The sequence below is a fragment of the Phoxinus phoxinus genome (assembly GCF_949152265.1).
Source record: "Phoxinus phoxinus genome assembly, chromosome: 24".
NCBI classification, from domain to species: Eukaryota; Metazoa; Chordata; class Actinopteri; order Cypriniformes; family Leuciscidae; genus Phoxinus; species Phoxinus phoxinus.
Genome location: NC_136899.1, coordinates 12,149,099 through 12,161,221, shown reverse-complemented (window position 1 = coordinate 12,161,221; position 12,123 = coordinate 12,149,099). Strand labels below are relative to the sequence as shown.

The 12,123-nt window shown below is 35.6% G+C and overlaps 1 protein-coding gene across 5 annotated transcripts in view; it reads right to left on the bottom strand.

Annotated features, from left to right (window-relative positions):
* Nucleotides 1-12,123, bottom strand: part of arfgef1 (ADP-ribosylation factor guanine nucleotide-exchange factor 1 (brefeldin A-inhibited)) — a 71,355-nt gene that overhangs the window by 47,338 nt on the left and 11,894 nt on the right. For all 5 annotated transcript variants that reach the window (XM_079601636.1, XM_079601637.1, XM_079601638.1 and 2 more), the window contains exon 2: nt 5,826-5,856. In XM_079601636.1, coding sequence (XP_079457762.1) covers nt 5,826-5,856 — 31 coding nt within the window. The remainder of the gene's footprint in view (nt 1-5,825; nt 5,857-12,123) is intronic.

Sequence of the window (12,123 nt, the reverse complement as noted above, 5' to 3'; positions counted from 1 at the left end):
TAATGCGCAAATCGGTGGGCGGGGCTAAACAGGCAGTGTTGAAGTAGGCGTTGATCATCTTCTGCGGAGGCGGTGTTTGATACCCTTTGACGTCATAGATCCCCACTTTTTGAAAAAGTCGTTCGCTGTGTGCCTGGTGTCAATAAAAGCTTTTATTGGACTAACAAGGAAGTTTTCAGTTCTGAAACGTATAGGATATTCTTATAGTATGAGGACCTCTCATATGTCAAAAGCTCAAGGAAAATGTTATTTCTCAGTTCATCACCCCTTTAAGATATTACATTGTATTATAGCAGGTACTGTACAGACTGCAAACTCTCGCTTTATGTCCAGCCACTGTATCAACTTGAGCATTGGAGCTGGAGAGGCGCCAGGCTAAGCTGGGACTGCTGTGTTTTAGCATTACGATTTCCTTCAGCAAGACGAGTTGATGAGAGCAGTGGGACACAGGGAGGAGGATGGGGAGATAAAAAGAATGGAGTTGAACAGAGAGACAGTGAGTGATGAAGAGTAAAATGGAGCACTAAAGGGACATGATAGAAGAGAGAGTGACAGAGAGCAAAGGAGTGGAAGGGATGCATTTGCATGCTATGCGTATTATGTGGTATACGAGATTAGAGTGTTTTGCATGGTTGATTATGTCTGAATCCAACATGTCATTTATTACAACAAAACTCTGTTGTGAGTATGTATCTTCAATTACAAGTGGTCATATAACTCTAAAAATAGACAGATTTCATTTAAGTCTCACCAACTTAAAGTAATTACAGAAAAGAGTGCAGGATCGGATAAAACCCCAAAATTATTTGTTGTTTTGAAAGTCAGTTGTGAACTCCGAAACGAATTTGAATGATTCACTGACTAAGTGAGTCTGATTAAAACCACTAACTCACAAACAAGTTCAGGGCTCTTCATCTTTTACGGATGTTTTGGACTCATTACAAAAAACTGTGGCTGGATTTGCAGGTTAATAACTTAAGAATAAATGTAAGAAAATGTATTTTTAGAAAAATGTATTAAATGTTTTTGTCTTTCTTTTTTTTTAGGCTGTTCTTAAGACAAAACTTATGACGAATTTGATTTCCTGTAAATAAACAATTAGGAAAAACCCCAACTTGTCTTAAATCCAGACAAGTTAGATGTTTAATTAATTTATTTGGTTATTACAAATATTAAGCACTAAAACCTAACACTAAGACTAGCTACATATAATACATATTAATACTACTAGGGATCAGTGAGTTTTCTGCAAGAACCGCCATAAATTCAGATAACAACGAAAAATATTCTATAAGAATTATTATTTTAATTTTTTTGAAAAATGTCAAAAAGTCGTTGGAACATTCTTACGAACTACATAGAATTGATCTCCTTTCTTATAGTATGTCGATTTTTGTAAATCTGGCCCCTGGTTCTTAAGATTAATTTATTCATGAGTCACATTTATTTCAAATTTGCAGATTGTTTCATACGCAAGTACAAAAATGCTGTCTATTTTCAGCAGAAGACAGAAACTCATACAGGTTTGGAACAACTTGAGGGTGAGTAAATGATGACAGAACTTACATTTTTGGGTGAACTATCCCTTTAAAGGTTCTTCAAGGAACCAATGATGCCAATAAAGAACCTTTGTTTTTAAGAGTGTACTATATCCCAAACTACTACCTAACTCAAAAGAACACACATTTCCATTATCCGCGTTGTGTTGCTGTGTCTATGAGGTTGTAGTTAGCTGGTACATCTCAGGCTGAGTCAGCGGGAGGCTGCTACTACAGTATAATAAACCTCTTCCCATTGGCTCGGCTCTATTCCCCTCCTCTCCTCTCTTCACTTCTCCTTCATTCAATCTCATTAATCTGTCTATGGAGGGATTAGCCAGCTCATATTTATAATTGACATAAATTGAGCTGTAGCCAGGCTACAAGGGAAAAGACTAGAGCTCCACCGGGTCCAGAGATTACCTCACACATCTCTCATTTAGCCTGTTTCTCTCTCTGCCCTCACCGAAACAAACTCTCAAGAGAATTCTTATTGCTATAGAGTTAAACCAAGTTGGTAATCAGGCTGAGCACAAATAGCCCGAAAGCATTGTGCAACGACGAGACATCTGGGGAAGAGAGAATCATCTAGTGCTCTCTTAAAAGATGACAAGTTAAGATCTTATGAGAGCATTTGTGGCATACTGATTTCCCCAGAAAATATTTTTTTAATATGCTTCAGTTTGTAAAAACGTAATGCATTTAACAAATGAAGACTATAAGGTAAGAGAAAAATCAGAATTTTCCAGCTCATACTTTTTACTGTTTAATGATGCATGGTGATTGTATTATTATTGTATATAGCTTATATGTTAATATGTAAAAGTCTAACAGTGTGTATATAAAGGGTTTGTTCACCCAAAAATCAAATACTAAATTATAGAAACTTTCAAAAGTTCATAAAGAGATCGTAAAACTAATTAATATGACTTGAGCGGTTTAGTCCAAATTTTCTGAAAAGACACAATCACTTTATATGATAAACAGATTTAATTTAGGCTTTTATTCACATATAAACATTCAACTACTCACACATCAGTTGTGGTAAACGGAATGATGTGCGAGAACCAATGAGATTCATTCTGGTGCAACGCAGCACGTTTTGAGCTTCCGCAAGAAATTTGTTCTCGCACGTTAAGCAGGTTCGGCTGAGCTTATGTTCACTAATTAATGTTTATATGTGAATAAAAGGCTAAATTAAATCTTTTCATTATATAAAGTGGTTGAGTCTCTTCAGAAAATTTGGACTAAACCAACAAATTCATATCAATTAGTTTTACGATCTCTTTATGAACTTTTTGAAGCATCAAAGTGGTAGTTGCACAGCTGTCAACGGAGGGACAGAAATCTGTCAGATTTCACCAAAAAGATCTTCATTTGTGTTCCGAAGATGAACGAAAAGTCTTACGGGTTTTGGAACAACAATAAGGGTGAGTACTTGACAGAATTTTCATTTTCGGGTGAACTAACCCTTTAAATGTTTGTTCCTTGAATTTTTAGGGGCCCAGAGAAATGTATTTTCTGTGTTAATCGACATTATGCCACAGATGCAGTCGATAGAGCTTAACCTGCATTGAACAGTAATGTTCCTGATAAATATCACGAAAAGCAAGACTTTGAAATTGTCTAAATCTTAAATGTCCCAAAAAATAAAACCTGCTGAATGACACTATATTGTACAAAATCAACAAATGTGTGCTAACATTGTACTAACTCAGCAAAAAATGTTTCATGAGCAGTGAGCACCAAATCAGCCTATTAGAATGATTTCTGAAGCAGACACTAAAGACAAAAGGTTGGGTATCATCTGAACTTTAGCAACTCTGATTCCGATTCTGCTTATCAATTTCGATTTTGATTCCAGTAAGGTAAAACACATTTAAATCAAACATATTTATTATGTGTCTTTTGGCAAAACATTTCGTTGCAGCTGATATCCATGAAAAAACCCAGCAGCCTAAAGAACACTAACATTTTACTTTTAACAAAAATACCACAGAAAAAAACAACTGGACTAACTAATAAAAAATTCAAACATGATTAAAGAATTGGGTTCTCTCTCGCTTCTTCTTGCGATTTAAAAGGTTTTAAAATCAAATTAAAACACGCTCACAGAATTGATAAGCGATCAGTTTACGATTCAGAAGTGATGGCTGCTAAAAACAATTATTATGAATTGTAATCTTTTAAAATATAATATATACAGTCATTGTGATGAATGAATGGCACCCCTGGTAAATATGATCAAAACTGGCTGTAAAAAATAAACCTGTGGTCATGGCAGAAGCTTCATTTTGTGCACCGTAACACGATTTTGAGTTGATTTTGATGTTTGTTTTGGACCGTTGTCCTGATGGAAGATCCAACCACGGCCCATTATAAGATTTCTAGCAGAAGCCGTCAGGTTTTGATTTTTTTATCTGTTGATATTTGATAGAATCCACGATGCCATGTATCTGAACAAGAAGTCCAGGACCTCCAGCAGAAAAATATGCCCACAGCATTAAAGATCCAACGGTATGTTAAATTGTACACATGGGGGTACTTTTTATCCTTGTGTGCACCAAACCCATCTATCGTGTTTACTGCCAAAAAGCTATTTTTTTAGTTTGATCTGACCACAGAACCCTGTGCCGTTTGAAGTTTTAGTCGGGTCTAACAACTGAATTTGCTTTTGTTTTTGGATGAGCGAAGAGGATTTTTCTTAATACCCTCCCAAACAACATGTGGTGATGTATGGGGTTGTTGTTGTTGTTTTTTATAGTCTTTCTGACCCCAAGACTCAACTAATCTCTGCAATTCTCCATTTGTGATCCTTGAAGACTCTTTGGCCACTCAAACTTTCATCCTCACCGTCTATTAAAGCAATATAGACACTCGTTCTCTTCCTGGCAGATTTGTAACATCTTTAGTTGATTGGAACTTAATTATTGCCCTGGTGGTCAAAATGGGGATTTACAATTATTTTGCTATTTTCTTACAGCCACTTTCAATTTTGTGAAGCTCAACAATCTTTTGCTGCGCATCAGAACTATATTCTTTGGTTTTACTCATAGTTCATTGATGGATGATTAAGGGAATTTGGACTTTGTGTTTCCTTATATTTAAACTCCTGTGAAACAAGAAGTCATGGCTGGACAATTTCATGTTCCTAGTCACCCTGGTGTGCTAAAAAAGGTAAATATTAAGGGGAATATACTTCAGAGATATTTTACTCGTAAAAAAATTCTAGGGGTACCAATAATTGTGGCCAACGTGTTTTAGAGAAAAACATTTATTTCCTAATGTGATTTCCCCCCCCCCACTTTTAATTATTTTACTTTTACTTCAAAAGGTTAGATTTTTGGCAATTTTTTTAATGAAAGATCAAAAGGATAAACGATGCAGATTTATTTTTTACAGCCAGTTTTGATCATATTTACCAGGGGTGCCATTAATTCTGACCATGACTGTATATATATATATATATATATATATATATATATATATATATATATATATATATATATATATATATATTTTATGTGAATAACATATCAATTATTATTTCAATATTAACTCAAATATTAATATTATTATTATGTACGAATCAGTAAATAACTCAATGAATCCATCAGTTCGGTTATTAAAGCAACATTTGACACACTAAGTTTCTAAGACAAAGTGTAATTAAAGATTCATATACACAAAATAGTTTTGCTGTGATAAATGGTTTACATCTTCTTTTTTTAAATAGTACTAAAAATAGAAGTGCTGTTTGGAAGGAGTGCCCCTTGCTTCAAAACAGAAATCCATATGCAACAAAGGGGAGAAATACCAAAAGACAAGGACATGGAAGTGAAAGCGAGACAGATGGGGTGAAACAGGTGAGCTGTGAATGAATGGATGTAGAGGGTGAACGCATGCTGTCCGTCCTAAGATCTGTCTGAGATCAAGGGCTGAGAGAGGTGAAGTACGACCTCAGAACGGGCTGCCCTGGGCCTGCAGAGAGCCCTGAGGACAGTACGTCTCATTCCTGTTTCCTAGTCACACAGCAAGGTCTCCAAGCACACTGCAACAACACAGGCTGCGAGGGGGTGTTTTTCACTGGCACTGAGCACACACACACACTCACAAATCACAATGAGGGCAGGGCAGCAGCCAAAACACAAAGGAGCCGCGTGTGGTTACTCTCTGGAAAATGTCAACGCTGCATTACAAGCATTGAACCTGACAACAGTGAAGGAAGATTTGAAACACACGTTCAATATCTCAACAGCTGGGGTGTGGCATAAAATATCGACTTACCTTAATTTCTCAGATTCCGCCTTGATTTCCTCTGCAAAAGAAAAAAAAGAAAACAGTCACAGGAGTGTAGTAAACAATAAATAAATAAATAAACAAGCACCCCATAGGGACATACAGACTTAATCAGACGGTTGACTTGCTTACTGTCTACTGCCAGGGAAACACAAGAGTTTGAAGTTCAAGAGAAGCTTAAGGTACAATATAGCATTATGCAAATATGCGTGGTCTTAAAAATAATAATTCAATTAAATATTAAGAACAATATTTTTATAGGATTTTATATACAAAATGATAAATTATTTTATATATATTTTTTTTTCCTGAAAATGTTACAATGTAATTGTTTTAAATCTGACATTCCTTGAGTTTATTTTCGTTATTTTAATACTATCGATCCATCCATCCATCTAATATCCATCTATCTAATATCTATCTATCTAATATCTATCTATCTATCTAATATCTATCTAATATCTATCTATCTATCTTTCTAATATATCTATCTATCCATCTAATAGACCTATCTATTGATTCATCCATCCAATATTTATCCATCTAATATCTATCTATCCATCCATCCATCCATCCATCCATCCAACATCTACCCATCTAATATCTACCCATCTAATATCTATCCATCCAACATCTATCCATCCATCCATCCAACATCTACCAATCTAATATCTACCCATCTAATATCTATCCATCCATCATCCATCCATCCATCCATCCATCTAATATCTATCTATTGATTCATCCATCCTATTATTGGTAGATGAAGGCATAATAAAATCAACAAAAAAAGTAATAATCCAAAACGCAAGGGCTCAATCAATGACACCAAACACAAGACAGGTCCTTCATTTACATGACTACCAGAACATCCTTCTGTCGAGAGCCATTTTCACTGCTAACAGGAAAGAATTTAATTACTTGTGGACCCTTTAACACCTCTTCCTCTGAAACCAGTCATTAACTGCATCAGAAACGAATTCAGAGTGTTGCAAAAATGTACTAACGAAAGGACCAGAGTCGGAGGTTCTCCCTGCAAACTTCTGAAAGGTTCAACATTACACGAATTAGGCTTTAAATCAGTTTGAACACCTGGATTCATTAGCGTACAAGCACTTTGCGCCGACACACGTCAGTCGTGCCGCTACTCACAGGTCAGAAAATCTGACTTCTTCAATCTGTGCTGGTGTCTAGAAAGTAGTTTGGATTGAATATGTTTATTTTGAACAAGCGCCTCTGGTCTCAGCGAGCAGCTGCAGTCATGAATGACTAAGTGCTCGGCACGGGAACAATGTAATACTGTAGAAAGAGCACTCTCCTTCCTCCCCTCGGCAGTAAACAATGACGAGTATAGCAGCATAATGACATCTACACGCTCTGCTGACAGACAGCCCTCCAACACACTAAACTGCCTACGAACACGGACAGAATATTGAGCGCTGGTGTCTGCTTACACTCAGATCATTCTCCATCACTCTGCATGTGTTCCCAAAAAATATTAGGGATATACAGTAGCTGGAACCATACTGCAATATTAGCTAGGCTATATTTAGCATTTTATATTAATTTAGCAGTAGTGGTCTAATTAAACTTTGAAAGCAAAGACCTAACATTAGTAAATTTTCCCAATGTACACACTGCCAGGTACAAAATCGACTGGACTACTAGTTAAAGTTTGTCCAGCTAGCTGAATATTGACGTCGGCTAGTTTATAATTGCATTACTTATTTCTTATTTTTATAGTTTTACCAGGGCCGTACGCAGGGTTTTAAAATTAGCAAGGTCCCAAAATTGATCTTGCTAAGGGTTTTCGGATGTGAGAAATTCTGAGAAATTTTGAATGTGCCTTTTAAGATGTTTGAAGGCCAAATAAAATGGATAACAAAATAGCTTTAAAACCTTGTCAATAGGCAGTAGCACAAATTATGTCAATATCTGTTCTTCCCCTCTCCACCTTCTACCTTTCTTTTTCACTCAGTCTCCTTATCTTGCCCTGCATCTCTTTCCTTCCCAAAGCTGAGCTTTGATTGATACATGTTCGTCAGTGTCAGTGAAGAAAGTAAACATAGGGTCAACTGCTTTGTTTTATAAATCATTTTCTTAGACAATTAAATGAATTTACTGAAGGCTATACCAGGAAAGCTAGGTAAATAAGTTTATTAAAGGGGTCCTACTATGCTTTTTCACCTTTTCAACTTTAGTTAGTGTGTAATGTTGCTGTTTGAGCAAAAAAGATCTGCAAGGTTGCACAGCTCAAAGTCCACTCCAACGGGAAACAGTGTTTCCCGTACATTGATTTGTTTGTGTCCGCCCGCCACAATATCAACATTGACCGCCACAAATAGATGTCAGTGCTTTTCATAAGGCATTGAATATGGGTTGGAGCTCTTAATTTTAACGTAAAACATTTTATTAGTGGTGGGGGTGTGGGGATTAAGACAAAATCAATGCTTCATAAAGGGCATAGTAGACTAACCCTTTAAATTAATTCACAATATGTTCACAATCATTATTAATCCTATGCCTAATATGATGAAAACAGCTTCCTTAATTGAATCACGCAAATCATAGCTATAATTTCAATTATAAATGTCATAATGAGTTTATTAGTTTGCATCCCTGATTATTGCTGTGGGACATTTCTATCGTAGGCAGCTGTCAATATTAAATGTCTTGTTTCTACATCTTATTTCGTATTTTATGACCGTTTATTGAACATAAAGCCCACCTACTTTGATTTGATTGGTCATCTTGAAAAATTTTTCATTGACGAGCGGTGTTATACAGCTGAGGGAGCTCAGATGAGAAGGTCGGTTATCCTGGCGTTGCGCAATATTCATGTGACACCAAAGTAGAGTTAATATTATGAAATTATTTCACAACTTTTATTATATATACCGCGGAAAAAATAAGGGACCTCAATGGTGAGTACGGCCCCATATTGGGGCCTAAAAGGTTGTATATATGAAGCGCTGGCCTGACAGAACCCTTTAAGGTTCTATGTAGAACCTTTTCTCAGCTTGGTTTACAGTGTAGTTTAGGTCTCTGACTGGATTGATTAAACTAAAGTAGCTGTAGTCAATGGGCTCACCGCAGTGCAGCCAGGATGTAGATCGTTTAATCAGTTTTAGTGGTAGACCGACTGTCCCTGGTAAAACATGGAAACCATAGCAACATGATAATTTCGCAGAGAGCCACAACATGTATTGTGTTACCTGAAATTTCAATACTGAAAACACCCTTGGTCTAAATTTATCTTTTCAATCTATTGCATTAGAGTCCATTCAATGCACTTATTTGTCTAATCTTCAGAGAAAGCAGTGCACTGACCTTGAGAAAGGCTTTGGGCTTGAGCAAACAAATCAAGGAAAACAAATCACGACCTCCACATCACTGCTGAATTGTAAAGGAAAACCTTACAGAAAAGCATCTTATCTAGAGGTCCCACCGAAATTCAAGGCTTTTTGGCTTTGTAGCAAAAGTACAAACTGGTTTATGTACATTAATTCAATTATTTGATTACATAATTAAAATGATCACATTTTAGAAATGTATTGCATTGTGACATTGAATGTACAGGAATGCAGTCACTCATTATGCATTAATTAAACAGTATTAATAATTTTTTTTTATAAATCTTGTGTCATTGAATAAACAGGAATTTAGTGGACCATAATCCATATTTTCTAAATTTTGATACTACAAATGCCAAAGTCTTGATAGTTTGGCAGTCTCTTATGTTCACCAATTTATTTGATCAAAAATACAGTAAAAGTCAGTCAAGTCAAGTCAAGTCAAGTCAAGAATATTTGTATAGCGCTTTTCACAATACAGATTGTATCAAAGCAGCATCACAGTATTAAATTAAAATAATAATAAAACGTCCATGTTTGGTAATGCTAATCAATAGTATTATTCATTGATTAATTAAATTGAATATCACAATATTGTTACAATTTAAAATAACTGGTTTCTATTTTAATACATTTCAAAATGTTATGTAATCCTGTGGACACATGATCTTTCAGAAATCATTCTAATATGCTGATTTGCTGCTCAAGAAACATTTCGTATTATTATCAATGTTGAAAACATTGTTTTCATTTGATTGTGGAATAATAAAATTCATATTTTATTGTGGAAACAGTGATGCATTTTTTTCAGGATACTTTGATGAATATAGTTCAATAGAACAGCATTTATCTGAAACAGAAATATTTTGTAACATTTTAAAAGTCTTTACTGTCACTTATGATCAATTTAATCCACCAGAATAAAAGTATTAATTTCTTTCCAAATAATACAAAAAAAATTGCATAGCCTAGAACTTAACACTGTCCTACTACTGTATTTTACATTTATGCCTATTCAACACAAGCACCATGCATTTGTGATCATTATTAATAAATGTTCGATCGATAATGGACTAAAAATAAGTAAACAGGAATTCAACTTGCAGCCATGCCTGCTTCTTAATCATTACTTCATTAGGCTACAAACATCCTATAAATCTTTAAAATCTGATGAGTAGCACAAAACACAGCCTTACTGTACGCCATACTGGTGCATTCAAACAGTTGGCACCATTATGCTCTTGAAACGATGCCAGCGCCCACGCTTTCTGAGCCGACAGTTGGGACAACATATTATGACACTGCATAATTAAGTTTCTTTCGGTTACAATCAGCTTTAAAGCACTGATCAAATCTGACTGTGCCACACAGCACTCACAATTTCCAAAAAGTGTGATAAATAAATAAACCTTGTGTTAACTCCAGAGTTCATACAGGTCTGGGTCTTGAGGATTTCAATGCAGATTCTGTACCCCTGTCAAGTTTAGCAGGGCCTCCAGACCTTCTGTGAATCCCTGGACTGGGACACATGGCATTCCACATAGCCATGGGAAAATAAATAGACTCTAGCAGGCCTACTGTATTCAGTTGCCAAAGAATGAGAACGAGAATGTGCAACACAACAGACAATAAGATTACGCTGAATGTCATATATTGGGATGTGTAAAACTACATATCTTCTAAATTAACTAGTCCCCTGAGTCAACTAATTAGTCTCATATTATATGCAATGGTTGAAAAAAAAGTGTGAGATGAGACAAAATGGCTAAAGACATCTTTTTGGATGTGCATGGCTGTAGTGGTGCTTTAAACACAACATTTACCAAATTACCTTTTTCTCATTGAGGTGTAAAACATCTGTGAGAGAATGTTACAGAAACAGTTGTGATTTACGATAAAATAAACACTCATAACCACCAGTAAGAATTATGTATTGGCTAGGGATGCGCTGATGGCGATAATTGTGCTCTAAGGACACAATTTTATTTATTTATTGTCAAACTATGATGCTACTATCACCTAAACTGCACAGAGTCATGATTCACGGCCAGTCCAAGCAATGACACTAGCATAATGAATCTAAACCAAACCTGTAACAAAATAATTGATGTAGCAGGGCTCTAGAATTATAGCGTTCGTTCACTCTGGGTGATTACCAGATTGTGTCGCTGATGGTACGATTACAATCTCCAAGGGGAAAAACATTGCTGTTTTATTCAAATAAATGAAAAAACACTGAATAAACTAAAACCAATCATTTCAAATGCTACAAGTGAATTTGGGCATCACAACATTATAATGCACAGTATGAAAAATACATATTCCATTTAAAATTTTAACAGTGTTATTAGTAAGTGATCATTAAATGATTGTAATCTAAATATAAAAAGAGCATGAAGAATTAAATATTTAACATCCTATAAACAGGGCTTGACATTACCTTTTTGCTCAGCAGTAACTGTGGCTAGTGGTTTTCAAAAGTTACTAGCCACTCAGCATTTTCACTGGCCATAATTTTGACACCGATACTATGGGGAAAAAAGTGCCATATAGATATTTTTAATAGTATCTCATAATTTGGCAGCAGGTATATTACGCTGCTGTCCCTTTAAGACCTGACACACTGATCCATCATAATATTGCACACTATTACACATCTCAATTGTTTATGTTCAACAACATTACTGACTTTGTTTACATGAATACTCACCAAGTCTGCCATTTTACCTTATTTTGTGTGTATTTGACTGTTTAAGCACAATAAGCAGTGTAAAAGAACTTAATTTAGTACTGAGAGGCGGCTTTGGGTGTGAGTAAAATTATTAAGAATGAGTCAAATTATGCGCAATACGCACAATCCCACACCGGAATTCAAGCCCTGTAACACCAATAATATTCATCCGGAGCAAATTAAATAAGTGAGAGGAGGCGGG